We start from the raw sequence: 18052 nt of genomic DNA, 5'->3' as shown, positions 1-18052 counted from the left end.
TACTAAGGAGATTATGCTTAAGACTATCCACCAAAAGAACATTTTCAATGATAATGTGAGAGTTGTTACCAATATCTCTAATGCTAATAATTTTACCCTTTGCGTTGTCTCCAAAGGTAACACGTCCTCTATCTTTCTTACTTATTGTCGAGAAAAGTGAAATACCTTCGGTCATGTGTCTTGAACAAGCACTATCGAGGAACTATTTGCTTTTCTTCCTTTTGTTTTTTGGTTCCTAAACATTATGAGAAATTCAAGAATTTGTTTTAGGTACCCAAATCATGTTGGCTTCTTGGTGGTTAGTTTTTGCTTCCTTAGGAACCCACACTTTCTTAGTGCCCATATAATGTTTATTTTGAATTGGGTAAGATGATAAGATATGATCTTTATTTTCACAATAATTGCAAGTTATATTTGATTTACTTGAAGTTGAGGTTTTAACAAAATAATTTTTTAAGTATTTTGCTTTGATAAAAGGTTTATAACCAAGTCTTCTTTTATTTAAAACTCTCATTTCTATACCAAGTATTTTATCAAGAATATCCTTTCCATTTTTAAATTTTAAAATTATTTCATTTAAATCCTTTGCTCCCCTTTTTAAAACTTCAATTTCGCTTTCTATAATTTCTCTTTCCTTTTCAGCTATGCAAAGATCATTTTCAAATTTCTGTTTTTCTTTTCCAAAAATAGAACACTTGTTTTCTTCATTTTCTTTTCCTTTAAGCTTAAAAGTTTTTTGGTTAAGAGTTTCATTTTCTTTCTTTAAAGACTCATTTTCCTTTTCCAAGTTAAAATTTTTCTTTTTAAGAGTTGTATTTTTAGACATACAAAGAGTAAGTTTTTCATTCATCTCTTTGAGTGCATTATATAACTCTTCATATGAGGGATTTTCATCTATCTCATCATCTATATCATCTAAATTATCACAAGTATTAGATGAGCTAGAGTTAATTACCTTATTATTTGTAAATGCCATGAAACACATGTTGGCTACTTCATTATCCTCCTTTTCGAATTCACTTTCGTCGCTATCATCCCACGTTGCCTTTATTGCTTTCTTTTTCGATCTACCAATTTTGAGGAGAGGACAATCATATTTGATGTGTCTCGACTTCTTGCATTCATAGCACATAACTTGTTCTTTCCTTTGTCTTTCTCCTCTTTCACCTTTAGAAGCCTTCATTTTTGTGAAGTTTCCATTTCTTCTTAGCTTTTTATTTCTTAGAATTTTTCCGATCTTTCTAGTCAAGAGTGCAATGTCTTCATCTTCATCATTTGATGTCTCATCTTCTTCTTCTAAGAACTTTTCATTCTTTTTGATAGATGATTTGAAGGTGATGCTCTTTTTCTTCTTCTCCACTTCTTCAATTTGTCATTGCTTCAGAGTAAGCTCATGAATGAGAAATGAACCTAAAAGCTCTTCAAGAGGTAAAGTTTTGACATCTTTTGCTTCTTCGATTGTCGTCACTTTGGGATCCTAAGAAAGAGGCAAACATCTAAAAAGTTTCTTGACATTTTCTAGGTTAGTATAAACTTTACCAACATTTTTCAATTCATTCACAATAGTAATAAATCTATCAAACATGTCACTAATAGTTTCATCTTCATTCATTTTAAATAACTCGTATGAGAGTGTGAGCATGCTAATTTTGGTCTCCTTGACTTGTGAAGTTCCCTCATTTGACACCATCAATAATTTCCAAATTTCTTTAGCTGAGGTACAAGTTTGTACCTTGTTAAATTTATATTCATTTAATGCATAATATAACACATTCATAGCTTTAGCATTAATGACAATATTTTTCTTATCTTGAGGGTCCATTTCTTCCCCAGTTTTGGGCACTTGTTTTCCATCTACTTCTTTCATAAGAACAAAAGGTCCATCTTGCACTACATCCCACAATTCATAATCACTTTAAAAGAAAATCAACATATGATTTTTCCAATGGGTATATCTAGTGCCATCAAACAATGGCGGTCTATTAGGGGCAAACCCTTCACTAATGGTATAGGATTTTCCTAGGTTCACGGCCATTGCTCTAAACGGTTAAGTTTATGAGAATGAACAACCTTGCTCTAATACCAATTGAAAGATCGAATGGCCTAAGAGATGAGGTGAATTAGGCAATTTGAAACAATCTTTACCTAATTAAAGAATTAAATCAATTAAATCAAATAAATGAATGTTGCCTATTTTTAATGTAATTTATGAAAATGACAAGAATATTTCAAATAATCAATACAATCAAAAGAACATAACATAGTATAAGTTTAAAGGAAGAGAAAATCAAACACGTGATATATAGTGGTTCAACACAACCCGGCCTACGTCTACTCCTCCAAGCTATCTTCCTTGGAGTATTCCACTAATCCTTGGTTGACCAAAAACTCAACCAAGCTTTTTTTCATAACAAAATAACTTCCAAGGTGTTATTAACCTTTACAAATGTTAGAGTTCAATTTCTCTCACTAGAAATTTTCTAATCTCTCCAAGAGTGAACTTCACTCTTTTATAGTACGAATTTTGATATGACTTCAAAATATAATCTCTCTCAAGAGTGTATATGAAAGTTTAAGCTTAGTACAACCCAATGCAAATGAAATTACAAAGTATATAAGCAAGGGTTTTGATTAAAGAAGAGAATTTGCAAATGAATAACTCAAAATTAGTTTGCTCTCAAATATGTGAAAGTTCTTAGTGGCAAAGTTTCTTTGCAAATAAATTTGATTGGGTTTATATAAGGGAAAATGAGAAAAGTTATCGTTGTGCATAAAAAACTAGCCGTTTTAATTTTCTAGAAAACGTGAAATTCGATCAACTAGATGTGACATAACACTCCCATGGTGCCTACATGACACTAGCCATTAGAAAGTTCAAACTAAAATTCGGTTGACCAAATTTAATTCGGTCAACTGAATTTTTAAAAGCCAAAATATATGGCTTCTGGATAATTCGAAAACTGCCATCGAAGAATTCGACTAGTGAAATTCGGTTAGCCAAATTTTATTATATTTTACCCCCTAAATTTTTGAAAACTTTATTTACCCCCTAAATTTTCTTGCTCTTGCTTGGGACTTGGGATCTACGGTTTTTCAGAAACCCTGGAATATTTTGTACACTGGACTGGAAGCTGGAGTGTCTCAGGATCCCTGGTCTTTTCAACATTTCATGATGGTTCCTTGTTTAGATTTGAATATTAAATTATAGGCCAAAGGACTATTTTCCACCCAAAGTATCCTCTAATTTCAAGTTTTCACTTTTTAATTTTGAAAATCTCATTTACCCACCCATGGGCGGTTAAAATTAACGAAATTTTAACCCCTTAAAATTTATTTCTTTTTTTCTCCCTAAAAACTAACCATTTCTCCTATAGACCAAGTTTTAAAGAATGACATTTTCCTCACGTAGAGTTTAGTTTTCAAATTCCGATGTTATCTCCAGTGTCATTGTCGATGACCTCTCCCTCTTGAAGCTTCCTCTCCTTTTGGAAATCTCTTTCCTCTTAGTTAGACATCTGATAGGCATCAAATTGAAAAGACGAAGAGCTTCGTCTTCGTCTGGAAAGACAAAGATCTTCTCAATGAAGCTCTTTATCTCCCAGACTTGATTTGACGTCGATTGAGCGTCTAGTTGAGAAAAGAGAGATCGCAAGTGGGAGAGGAAACTTTGGGAGAGGCCATCGGTAATGGCACTAGAGATGACATTGGAGTTTGAAAACTAAACCCTAAGGGTGAAATGTCATTTTTTAAAACTTTGTTTATAAGAGAAATTATTAGTTTTTAGAGTTTAAGAAGAAAAGGAGATTAAATTTTCATTTATTTTTAATATTACAGATAAAATAATGATTTTACCTTTGAAACTAATAGACTTAATCCCTTTTGGGTGGATGTTTGGAATTTTTATAGTTAAAGAGTGGAAACTAAAATTAGAGGATACTTCGGTAGAAATAAGTCCTTTGCCTAATTATAATATTCTAAACTTGGTTTATGAGTTAATACATGTAACCTCTCCTAACCATTGGGTGTGTTACAGAAAAACGGCATGAATTCTCCTATTTTAGAGGGCCCGGGGAATTTTTTTCTCTTTTTAATTATGCCCTGTAACACTCCCAATTAATAATTCACACAAACCAGTCCTACCAATCGATTGGATTTTCATCAACTTAATCACAATTACTACAATAAGTACATAATAATAATCATTATAAAAATTATCACCCACAGAACTTTATAATCAATTTTTATAACTAGCCATATATATATACATATATAGATATAGCTATACACAATCACATATATACATATAAGAAACAAAATGTGTACATATCCACCAATATCTACATCAAGTATATATATTCACATATACATCAAACCATATAAATCAACAACAATATGGTGCCTTCATCCCTCAGCCTCATGTCTCATTAGTGCTCCCTGGGAACCTTTGCTGAAACTCTTTACCTGTAAAATATTAAATTAAACGGAGTGAGCGACTATGGCTCAGTAAGAAAATCATACTCAATACTCAAAGTATTTTATATCAGTACTAATATTTTCCATACTCAGCGTGTCTGAGCTATTTACCACAAAATAATTGACACAAAACACGCATTTAACACATATCATAATTCTTTTCTTTCACACATTTATTTATTTCCTTACTATATAGATATGATTCACTTATTATGATTTATGCATGTATGAGTGCCATGACATTTCTATTTTCTGATCATACATCTTTCTCAACTCTTTATCAGCCACACAGGCTTGTATGCATAATTCTAATGCAAATGACTTTCATAAAATATTTACTAATTTGTTTCTCTCTTTTTCTTATTGACCGGTCTCGATTATATATGACAGTACTTGCAGTCACCATACAAAGTATAATTCTCTCTTACACGCATATTTTTTTTTCTTTGCTGTCCACACAGTACAGCTAATATTTTTCTTTGGCTGTCCACACAGTACAGCTGATATTTTTCTTTGCTGTCCACACAGTACAGCTGGTTGTCCACACAGTACAGCTGATTGTCCACACAGTACAACCGATTATTTTTTTTGCTATCCACACAGTACAGCTCGCGTGTAAGGATTTTAAGTATGTTTTCTGCTTTCTTGTATCATATGAGTCATTATAAAACCAAAAATACTTGTTTTCCATTTTCTGAAAGCATGCATGACTTAGAAAATATTTTTCCTCTTTCTTTATTTTTTCTAAATCATGCATATGTTATGATTCCTCATGTATGCATATATAACCATAATATGAAATATGCGCATTTCTTATTTTTCCTTATTCTTTTCATTCCTTATCAAACATCATATTCTTTTCTCATGCATTTATATATATCTCATATATTTAATTAATTTTACAATATACAATGTACGCTTAATATAAGGGTTATTACACATATTATGCACATAATTAAGCAAAATTAACCTATATCACATAAAATGACATTTTTGCCCTTATGGCCAAAATTTACCTTTTTACCCTTATAGCCAAAAATTACATCATGAATCCTAATGAATTTCTTTATCCTTTTAAGCATAAATCACCGTAATTCTAATATCTTACACACTTATATAAATAAAGGTTATTTAAATAACCTAACTCAAATTTACTTCAAGTATGTAAAGTATGAAATTCTTACCTTTTATTTGTTAAATAGATGATTTAAGCTTATTCACCTTCTTTTCTTCTTTCTGGCAACCTTAATCAACCAAAAATATGATCATTCATCAAAACCCTAAACTTGACATATCTTAAAAATTAAATTTGTTACCTTAAAACTGATCAGAATTGATAGATCTACACTTTTTATAACTGGAGCCTCTGGAAATTAGGTGGTTTAGCTAGGTTTTTTTTGGTGAATTTTGGTTAAGGAAAAAAGCTTAGCTAAAATCACGGAGTTCTCGGCTAAAATGAAAGAGAAAATGAATAGATATAAGTTTATAAGCCTTTTGGACAATTTTGCCTTTAAACTTTTCTATAAATTACTATTTTATCCTTTGCCAATTACCAAAAACCCTTAGCACCACCATATAATTTCAAGTGTGCCATTCAATTTTAATTCCCACTTTGTCCCTTGAATCTTTATAAAATGACCATTTTACCCCTTTTGAAAATTATTGCTCATTTAGTAGTTTTCTCTAATTCTTTTGCAATTTCTTTACACAACAAGTTATAAAATCAACTCTAGGGGTAATTTTGGAAGTGGAGTTTACTGACACACCTGAATTCGGATGTTACATTTCTTCCCCCTTAAAAGAATTTCGTCCTCGAAATTTAAACAAATAAGTTGGGAAATCTCTCTCTCATTTGTTGCTCAGCCTCCCATGTGGCTTCTTCCACCTTATGATTCTTCTATAATACTTTCACTAATGGAATTGTCTTATTTCGGAGTTCTTTTATTTTTCTGTCTAGTATCTACACCGGTTGCTCCTCATAAGCTAAATCTTCTTTTAATTCTATATCATCTGATTTCAAGACATGTGAAGGATCGCTAATGTACTTTCTCAATAAAGAAATATGAAATACATTATGAACTCGATCCATACTAGGTGGAAGTGCAAGTCTATAAGCCACCTTGCCCACTCTTTCTAAAATTTCAAATGGGCCAATAAATCTTGGAGCAAGTTTCCCTTTTCTTCCAAATCTCATCGCGTGCTTGTAAGGGGCTACTTTCACAAAAACTTTGTCACCAGGTTGAAACTCTACTTCTTTCCTTTTCAAATCTGCATAGCTATTTTGTTTGTCTTAAGCTTGCTTCATTCTAGTCTTGATAGCCTTTATATCTTCTACCATCATCTGGGTTAACTCAGGCCCAAGAACTTGACTCAAATCATCTCGCTCTCCTATGTCATCCCAATGTAATAGGGATCTACACTTTCGTCCATAAAGAGCCTCATATGGTTCCATTTTAATAGTGGATTGGTAACTATTATTATATGCAAATTCTATCAATGGAATTATTTCATGCCAAGTCATTTTGTAATTTAAGCAACAGACCCTCAACATATCCTCTAGTATTTGGTTCACCCTTTCTGTCTAGCCATCTGTTTAAGGATGATATGTTGTGCTAAATGCTAGCCTCGTACCCAATGCTCTTTGTAAGCTACCCCAAAAAGCTAAAACAAATATGGGGTCTCTATCCGACACAATAGTTTTGGGTACGCCATGTAATCTTACAATCTCCCGTATATAAATCTGGGCCAATTGATCTGAGGTAAAATTATCTTTCACTGGAATAAAATGGGCCGATTTAGTCAATCTATCTACAATCACCCATAATGCATTATAGCCTTTTTGTACTCGAGGTAGGCCAATGATGAAATCCATTAAAATATCTTCCCATTTCCATTCAAGAATACTAAGTGGGTGAAGCAAACCTGAAGGTCTCTGATGTTCGGCCTTGACCTGTTGACATACCAAGCACTTAGCTATATAGTCTCCAATATCTTTCTTCATACCTATCCACCAATAAGTTTTCTTTAAATCCTGGTACATCTTTACTCCCCTAGGGTGGGCAGTGTAAAGTGTATCAGGTGCTTCACTCAAGATTTTCTTTCTCAACTCCAGATCTTGGGGAATACATACCCTATTTCTGAACTTGAGCACTCCATCTATCATTTAAAACTCAGTTGTTTTCCCTTCACATATCTGTTGACTTATTTTCTGGCACCACAAATCTTCTACTTGCTTCTCTTTTATTTCATTGAAGAGATTAGGTTGAATTTCCAATCTGGCCACTTGACTTCTTATCACCTCAATCTGTTCCCTCTGAAACTCTTTCTGTAACTCTATCTGAATGGTGAGGTGAGCTATGGCAATCTTTTTACTCAAGGCATCGGCTACCACATTTGCTTTACCTGGCTGATATTTAATATCACATTCATAATCTTTGACTAGCTCCAACCATCTTCTTTGTCTCATGTTCAAGTCTTTCTGAGTGAAGAAATATTTTAGACTTTTATGGTCGGTGTATATATTACATTTAACTTCATATAAATAATGCCTCCAAATTTTTAAAGCAAAAACCACTGCTGTTAACTCTAAATCATGGGTAGGGTAGCGTGTTTCATAATCTTTTAACTGCCGAGAGGCATACGCTATCACCTTACCCCTTTGCATCAACACGACTCCCAAGCCATTATGCGAGACATCACAATAAATATCATAATCTACACCTTCCTCTGGTAATACTAAAATAGGAGTTGTAGTCAACCGCCTTTTTAGCTCTTGGAAACTTTTTTCACAATCATTAGTCCATATAAAAGGAGTTCCTTGTCTAGTAAGAGTTGTAAGTGGTTTGGCCAACCGGGCAAAACCTTGAACAAATCTTCTGTAATAGCCAGCTAGCCCTAAAAAGCTTCTGATCTCTTTCACAGTCTTTGGCCTCGCCCATTCAACTATTGTTTCCACTTTATTGGGGTCTACAGTTATACCTTCCTTAGTAACCACGTGTCCCAAAAATACTACTCGATCCAACCAGAATTCACACTTAGAGAATTTGGCAAACAATTTCTTTTCTCTCAATCTTTGTAACACAAATCTCAAGTGTTCGACATGTTCTACTTCTGATCTAGAATATATCAAGATATCATCAATAAATATCACCAGAAATTTGTCAAGGCAATCATGAAATACTCGATTCATTAAATCCATAAAGATTGCTGGAGCATTAGTCAATCCAAAGGGCATCACCACAAACTCGTAGTGCCCGTAGCGGGTTCGAAAAGCTGTCTTTGGAATATCTTGCTCTGCAATCCTCACCTGGTGATAACCCGACCTCAAGTCAATTTTGGAGAACACAGAAGCTCCTTTCAATTGATCAAATAAATCATCAATTCGAAGCAACGGGTATTTATTCTTCACTATCAATTTATTCAACTCTCTGTAATCTATGCACATACGAAGCGACCCATATTTCTTTTTGACAAATAGTATAGGTGCTCCCCAAGGAGAGTGGCTAGGTCTAATAAAACCCTTATCTAAAAGTTCTTGCAACTGTTTCTTTAATTCTTGTAATTCAGCTGGAGCCATTCGATAAGGGGCTTTTGAAATTGGGGCTGAGCCAGGTTCTAACTCGATACTAAACTCCAACTCTCTCTCTGAAGGTAAACCTGGTAGCTCATCAGGAAAAACATCTGGGAAATCTTGTACTATTGGGACATCTTGAACACTCAATCTTTGAACATCATGCTCATGTACCACATGAGCTAAATATCCCATACACCCCTTTTTCAATAATTTTTGCGCCTTTACACTACTGATCATTATACTAGGCTGATGGCCCTCTCCAAAATTAAAGTAATCCCCATTATCAAGTCGGAATCAAGCCTTTTTCTTTCTACAGTCAATCTCGACTCCATATCTTTCTAAGAAATCCATGTCTAAAATAACATCAAAATCGGGCATATCAAAGACAATCAAGTCCACCTTTAACTCTCTCCCATGTATCACTACCCTCTGGTCTTTTAACATCTTATCTGTAATCACACTCCCACCATCTGGCATCTCAACTTTAATATAATGGGTAGATCTAACAGGCACTAAACCTACCCTTTCAATAACCCCTAGTGCAATAAAGGAGTGTGTAGCTCCTGAATCAATCAATGCATATAAAGAAACAGAGTGGAAAAAAAGCTGACCAGTAACTGCAGATGGACTAGCCTCCGCCTGACTATGGGTAGCTGTATAGACCCGTGCATTAGTACCTCTCCCTGGTTGCACTGGCGGCATTAGGCTTTGTGGTGGTTGTATCTGAACTGGCACTTCGATACTTTGACAATCTTTTGCTATATGCCCTGACTGTCGGCATCTATAACAAATCACCTATTTCTACTGGTACCAACATTCCCCACTATGACGTTTCCCACAAATCTGACATTGGGGAATATTTTCTTTTCTAGGCTTCTTGTCACTCTTCTAGCCTTTTTTACTTGCTTTTGACTGGAATTTTCTTTTTCCCTTGTTGTTTATGAAACTGGAACCAATTGAACTACCCCATAATGTTGTAATAGGTGCTGAAACAGTCAATGAGGGAGGTAAAGTTGACCTACTTGGCATCATTGTCTGAGGTGTTGTTATTGATGGAGGTGTTGACATGAAGGGTGTATTCTTGGGTAGCTTATTAACATATACCTCCAACCTCAATGCTTTTTCCAATGCCTCTTCATAAGTTTGAGGAGGTTGTGGTCCAGCTAGCACATGCAAAGCTATCTCCGGTCTAAGGCCTTGAAGAAATCTGTCCAACCGGAGACTAGGGGTACTCACCATACCTGGAGCAAAACTGGCTAAGACATCAAAACGGGTAGAGTAATCCTCTACTGAACCCTCTCTTTGTTGTAAAGAAATGAACTCTTGAACTTTGACTGCTAACACATCAGCTGTTCTGTATTGGGCCTCAAATACCCTTCTAAAGTCTTTCCAGGTCATCAGATCCACATTTCTGGTTTCTTTAACTAGGTCCCACCATACGCGGGCCTCTCCCCTCATCAAGAAACTGGCATACCGAACTTTTTCTCTATCAGTCATAGGAAATAAATCCATAGTAATTTCCACCTGCTTGATCCAGTCATCAGCCATTAAAGGATCTTTAGTACCTTTAAATTCAGGAGGGGTATGTTGATTAGGTAAGGAATAAATGGGCTCAAGTAGCCTTTGAGCTCTAATTTCTCCTCTCCCTTCATTCCTCATTTCATTTCTGATTTCTTCTATGACTTCCTCACGAATCTCACTTCTAATCTCATCTCGGATGGCATCTCTGGCTATATTTTCAGGTGTGGGTCTATCTTGACTCTCAGTCAACACCTGACGGACTATATCTCTTATTTCTGCTAGCCCAAATCCTGAACCAACTAACGGGGCAGGGTTAGACGGTTCTCCCGTCTCTCTCTGAATACCCCTTCCATGACCCCGTCCTCGTCCTCGTCCTCGTCCTCGTCCTCGTCTTGTGGTGCTCCTCATCTAATAACTGCATAAGTGTAATTACATAATATTCTATTATTTGAATATAGGTAAAGAAAATAACTTACTGCAGTCGATTCTCGGGAGCTGATCTGTGAGACATGAGGGGCACCTGTGTAATATTATAATGCAAAACCATAGATATGTTGTATTATATTACCACACATTATATTATATCTTCCTTTAAGCGCCCAAAATCGCGCTCTGATACCAAAAATGTAACCTCTCCTAACCATTGGGTGTGTTACAGAAAAACGGCATGAATTCCCCTATTTTAGAGGGCCTGGGGAATTTTTTTCTGTTTTTAATAATGCCCTATAACACTCCCAATTAACAATTCACACAAACCAGTCCTACCAACCGACTGGATTTTCATCAATTTAATCACAATTACTACAATAAGTACATAATAATAATCATTATAAAAATTATCACCCACAGAACTTTATAATCAATTTTCATAACTAGTCATATATATATATACATATATAGATGTAGCTATACACAATCACATATATACATATAAGAAACAAAATGTGTACATATCCACCAATATCTACATCAAGTATATATATATATATATATATATATATATTCACATATACATCAAACCATATAAATCAACAACAATATGGTGTCTTCATCCCTCAGCCTCATGTCTCATTAGTGCTCCCTGGGAACTTTTGTTATAACTCTTTACCTGTAAAATATTAAATTAAACGGAGTGAGCGACTATGGCTCAGTAAGAAAATCATACTCAATACTCAAAGTATTTTATACCAGTACTAATATTTTCCATACTCAGCGTGTCTGAGCTATTTACCACAAAATAATTGACACAAAACACGCATTTAACACATATCATAATTCTTTTCTTTCACACATTTATTTATTTCCTTACTATATAGATATGATTCACTCATTATGATTTATGCATGTATGAGTGTCATGACATTTCTATTTTCTGATCATACATCTTTCTCAACTCTTTATCAGCCACACGGACTTGTATGCATAATTCTAATGCAAATGAGTTTCATAAAATATTTACTAATTTGTTTCTCTCTTTTTCTCATTGACCGGTCTCGACTACATATGACAGTACTTGCAGTCACCATACAAAGTATAATTCTCTCTTACACGCATATTTTTTTTTCTTTGTTGTCCACACAGTACAACTGATTGTCCACACAGTACAACCGATTATTTTTTTTACTATCCACACAGTACAGTTCGCGTGTAACGATTTTAAGTATGTTTTCTGTTTTCTTGTATCATATGAGTCATTATAAAACCAAAAATACTTGTTTTCCATTTTCTGAAAGCATGCATGACTTAGAAAATATTTTTCCTCTTTCTTTATTTTTTCTAAATCATGCATATGTTATGATTCCTCATGTATGCATATATAACCATAATATGAAATATGCGCATTTCTTATTTTCCCTTATTCTTTTCATTCCTTATCAAACATCATATTCTTTTCTCATGCATTTATATATATCTCATACATTTAATTAATTTTACAATATACAATGTACGCTTAATATAAGGGTTATTACACATATTATGCACATAATTAAGCAAAATTAACCTATATCACATAAAATGACATTTTTGCCCTTATGGCCAAAAATTACATCATGAATCCTAATGAATTTCTTTATCTTTTTAAGCATAAATCACCGTAATTCTAATACCTTACATACTTATATAAGTAAAGATTATTTAAATAACCTAACTCAAATTTACTTCAAGTATGTAAACTATGAAATTCTTACCTTTTATTTGTTAAATAGATGATTTAAGCTTATTCACCTTCTTTTCTTCTTTCTGGCAACCTTAATCAACCAAAAATACGATCATTCATCAAAACCCTAAACTTGACATATCTTAAAAATTAAATTTCTTACCTTAGAACTGACCAAAATTGACAGATGTACACTTTTTATAACTGGAGCCTCTGGAAATTAGGTGGTTTAGCTAGGTTTTTTTTGGGTGAATTTTGGTTAAGGGAAAAAGCTTAGCTAAAATCATGGAGTTCTTTGCTAAAATGAAAGAGAAAATGAATAGGCATAAGTTTATAAGCCTTTTGGACAATTTTGCCCTTAACTTTTTCCATAAATTACTATTTTATCCTTTGTCAATTACCAAAAACCCTTAGCACCACCATATAATTTCAAGTGTGCCATTCAATTTTAATTCCCACTTTGTCCCTTGAATCTTTATAAAATGACCACTTTACCCCCTTTGAAAATTATTGCTCATTTAGTAGTTTTCTCTAATTCTTTTGCAATTTCTTTACACAACAAGTTATAAAATCAACTCTAGGGGTAATTTTGAAAGTGGAGTTTACTGACACACCTGAATTCGGATGTTACAATACATGAGTCAACTGAGACCTTAAATACGGTGCCCATGTATTATGGATAATAATTTCACTACGAAAATTCAAATAGTTTATCAGTTGAGACACTAATTTCAATAGATAGAAGAGAAATGTTGATTATAGTGATTTTCAATATTTATAAATTTTTTGCTTGAAGGATAAATTGAGTGGTTAAATATATAAATTTCTCAAGTGTAAGATTTGAGTTATGAGAGTTGATAACATCTCTGTCAAGATCAGACTTTTTATTTATTTGATACAGTGATAACTATTGTATGGCCGATTATTAGATCTTGGGTTTCACATGTTTTCATTATTGGATCCTGAGTTTTATATGTTTAGTGTAATCAATTTAGTCTTGAAAGAACAATCTAACTCAAATAAAAGTTTCTCATTACAAAAAAATAAATAAATAAAATAAATTTTAGTTTTTTTATAACAAAAGAGTTTTAGGTTAGAATGAATTTGATCCAAATTGAGTTGAGTTTATATCAAGGTCATAATATTCCATTTGAATTTAAGTTTGTTTGAATAAGTACATAATGTCGTTAGAAGATCGTTGATAGGGTAAATATTGTCGTTGAAAGGATATACAATGTCATCAGTGGAATTAATAATATTATCGAATAAATAAACGAATCAATTTTGAATTGAACTATAATTTTTTAAAATGTTGATAGTGTTAATGATTTATTTACGGGCTTTAAAAATTTTGAAAAAAGTTGAGGGTGTAAATGTCATATTATAAATTATTGGGATTATAATATATTTTCAAAATGTACAAGGGTGAATATGATTATTTCCGAAATAATATAAGGGGGAAAATGACTTGTTCAAACTTAAATGGTAAGAATACTATTTTATCAAATTTTGGGTGGAAAATTGGTATTTGGCCTAATATTAATTGTCAAATCTTAAAATCAAACAAGCAAAAATTGTTTGCTCTGACTGGAACCTGTATAAATTTGTCTTTGAATTCCTTATCAGCATCCTTCAATAAGCACAGGCATTAGACAATATAAGATGTGCCAATACCCTGAACACTAAGCCGATGGTTCGTTGAATACGCAGGTTTGAATTGGGATTGGAGAAGCCGGATCCAAGGAGAGCTCTGCATAGTGCACTAACCATCGCAATTGCTTACATCTTGGGGGGATTGGTGCCTCTCTTTCCTTACATGTTCATACCAAGAGCTTCAGATGCTGTGTTAGCTTCAGTTGTCCTGACTTTACTGGCACTGCTGATTTTTGGTTATGCCAAAGGTTACTTCACCGGAAATAAACCCCTAATGACTGCCCTCCAAACTACCCTCATTGGGGCCATAGCTTCTGCAGCGGCTTTCGGCATGGCCAAGGTTGTTCATCCATAAAACCATCCATGTAAATAATTAGGTTTTAACTCTGCTACTGCTTTTATGTCATACTTGTTGACTGTTAAGGAATTTTATGTGTTGTTTTCCTGGTAATAAAAACTTGATTTCCTTAAAAGAATCCTCACCTAGAATAAATTAATTTGGTTGTTTATATTGTCTTGCAGATGGTTGAACAAACACAGACCTGAGACAGAGACAATAAAATCTGTTGATAAGATTTCTTATTACTAATTGATTCACGTAATTTAAAGTTAAGCAAGCTAAGATACAATGATACATTGAGATCCGTTAATGAATCTTGATATACACTATGGCAAAGTGAGATACATGCAAGTAGATGAAAGGAATGCTAACTAGCATATTGCATCCTTTGAGCTAGGAATGTCTATTCACTAGTTGAGACATGGACTGTTGCTTTTGCAAATAGTTGGGTGCTTTGCGGGTAGGAAACTACCATATAAAACAACCCAAATGCTCATAGGCAAAATTAGTAAACCAAAGATGTAATAATAGACTTTGTGATTGTATAGCAACTTAATATGCAGAAAATACAAAAATTTTCTGTATATCAAATACAAAGAAATTTTTTAAGAACTATACATACCAAAGATTAAAAATGCAAAAGCCATACTTCAAAGTGGCACCCATAATGGTTTCTTTAATTGGCTAAATTAACCAAGTATGCAACAATTACCATGTCATTTCTCCTGGTAGGTGTATAAAGAAAATTATGCAGCTTTGCCAAAATCTGTCAATGAAACAAAAAAGACCATAATCAGAAAAAAAGTTGGATGTCTAAAACAGCAGAAATATAATGAACGTTGTTAAATGGTCTTAAATTTGCATTTTGATATGAGATAACAATGAAAAAAACCATAAGAATAACTTACACCAGTTAAAAGAGAAGCTTGCAAGGACGCCCGGGCTGCCGGCATGTTGGCACCTTTGCAGAGTTCAAAGTTTCTGATAACTTTCAGAAGCCAAATGTTCCATTGTCTCAGTACTGAATTCCAAGCTTTGGGGTTTCTCAAAATCAGATTCATTATTTGTCGGTTCAATCTCAGATTATATTTGTCCATCTGTTGAAGAAAAAGTTCAAAATGATGAAGTTTTTCCAAATCGACTGTGGATACTGTTGGTTCTACTTCCATTTCAGACCCAGCCTGTCCTTTCTATCTAGCTGATTATCTTCAGGATTCTCTAAAAATGGACTAACTAAAAGAAGTTTCTCCCATTCACCATCATAATTTAAATCTGGGGAATGAATGGGGCATGAGTTTCTTCCATAAGCATTTTCACAAAAATTGATATTCATGAAAAAATATTTCTCGCCTTCTGATGTGTCAGATTCGGGTTGAATTTCTGAATCTGTCCCTGGAGTGAGTACAGGCTCCAGAGTTTCGTCTACTGGTGGCTGAAATCTTGCTAACATATTATCACCACATTATGTAAATTCTTCTAAAATACTGCCTGCTTCAGCCATGCGCCAGTTATTCTCTTTGGGTTGAAGCAGCTGAACCAAAAAGTCAGTGCTTTGCATGGCCATCACAAAGAATGATAACATCTGCTGCTGGTTTGTTTCCATTCTTTGTACACGATTCCTCAAGAGTAGCAACTTATTATCTGCACTCTCCTGATTATAATACCTTAAATCTAAAATGTGTGCAAAAAGGTGTAAACTAAATAAATCCTTTAAATACAATAAAATTTTCCATTATTACAGCCCAAATCTCTGAAAATCGCTGAAAGTATGTATAGTACATAATTTAGAAATAAATGTATGAATAATATAAAAATTCTGAAATGACAGCCTTGCCCTTCACTCTCATGCAACAGCTCAGTTGGACTGTTGGCTCCCCTATATATACTGTTACTCGCCTTTACCTGTAAAACCATAAAAAGGACCCCGTGAGTGAAAACACTCAGTAAGATAGTTACACTTTGGTATATTGCACAAAACATAAAATTGAAATCTTAGCGTTTCATTGCTAAATATCTTTATGGCTAAAGTGGATGTCTTTTGGCTCATTGCCTTGTCCATCCATCTATTCTCAACATCCTTGCACCCTATATATATAGATCATGTCACACATACTGCTAAGGCTTAAGCTAATCTCAGCATCTCTGATGCCCTAATAAAAATAAATGACACCTTGCTTGTCTACCTAATATCATGCCTTATGTTACGTCATATAGTCTATTGGTCTAACTAATTGTGATACCCAGCATAACACATAAACCTGATAAACTTGGCATTTCATTCGTGAATCTCGTTGTGGTCATAACTCGACACTCTCGTGCCTTGACATAGGCCATCCATAAAGATACTTAGGGCTTAAGATGAACTCGGCATATATGATGCCTTAGTAAAAGCCTAAGACACCTTGCGTGTCACTAACTATCGTGTCTTACACACATGTCATATGACCTATTGAGCTAGCTAACTAGGACACCCTAATCACACCGGAAAATCTCTAGTAATAGCTTCTCCCCTTACCACATAAGTTGATCAAAACTACTAATTAACTATCCAGAGATGGCTTTGATCTTGGGTATATATATGGTGCATCCCGCTAATCACATGAGGAATAACTAAAAGTTATATCCTTACCATGCACACCTAAATTGAACTAGGTGGTTATACCCTTTGATGTGATCCACGGAAGACCAAGAACATGTGATCTAATAATGAAAAACTATGACAAGAGTGTGGTAGGTTGTATAACACTGAAAACATTGAAGACATAAGCTAAAGGTAAGAAGCATGATGTGGCAATCAAAGATGACGTGGAGAGCATCAAACACATAGAAAATGATATGGCACATCCTTGGTGACGTTTTTACTTGACAAAATATGAAATGGAAGCTTAATTAGGCAAAAATTCATGTGAAGAAAGCAAGGGAATTCAATTGAAGTTCAATTTCCTAGTATTTCTAGTTTTCTAGTTGTTTAGGTGTTTTATTTGTTTTAGGAGTCTTTGTTTTATTTTCTTTAGGAATTATAATTGAATTAGGATTATTATTTAAGATTATTATTATCTTATTTAGATTGAGATTGTTATTATCCTAAAGATTATGTTTATTATTATCCTATTTAGACTAGGGTTATAAATAATAATGTAACCTTGGGATAGAGGATACACAATGGCTTAATAAAATTATGAGATCTTTTTCTTGGTTCTTTTGAGAACTCATGAATTTATCAAAAATATTTTCTTTTGGCATTCAAATATGACTTATCACTCTCCTTCTTTTCTATTCTAGAGTGTGGCGTCAACTCATACCTTTGGTTCATGTCAATTATAGACATCGGGTC

General features: G+C 33.8%; 1 protein-coding gene across 1 annotated transcript; it reads left to right on the top strand.

The window, feature by feature from the left end:
- Nucleotides 1–13906: 13906 nt before the first annotated feature.
- LOC123215285 (vacuolar iron transporter 1-like) lies at nt 13907–14733 on the top strand. Its single transcript, XM_044635318.1, has 2 exons — nt 13907–13911; nt 14436–14733. Exons 1-2 carry the CDS (start codon nt 13907–13909, stop codon nt 14731–14733), a joined length of 303 nt encoding a protein of 100 aa, XP_044491253.1.
- The last annotated feature ends 3319 nt before the right edge of the window (nt 14734–18052 follow it).

The sequence above is a fragment of the Mangifera indica genome, chromosome 5 (assembly GCF_011075055.1).
Source record: "Mangifera indica cultivar Alphonso chromosome 5, CATAS_Mindica_2.1, whole genome shotgun sequence".
Lineage (NCBI taxonomy): Eukaryota > Viridiplantae > Streptophyta > Magnoliopsida > Sapindales > Anacardiaceae > Mangifera > Mangifera indica.
This window is presented reverse-complemented; position numbering and strand designations above follow the sequence as displayed.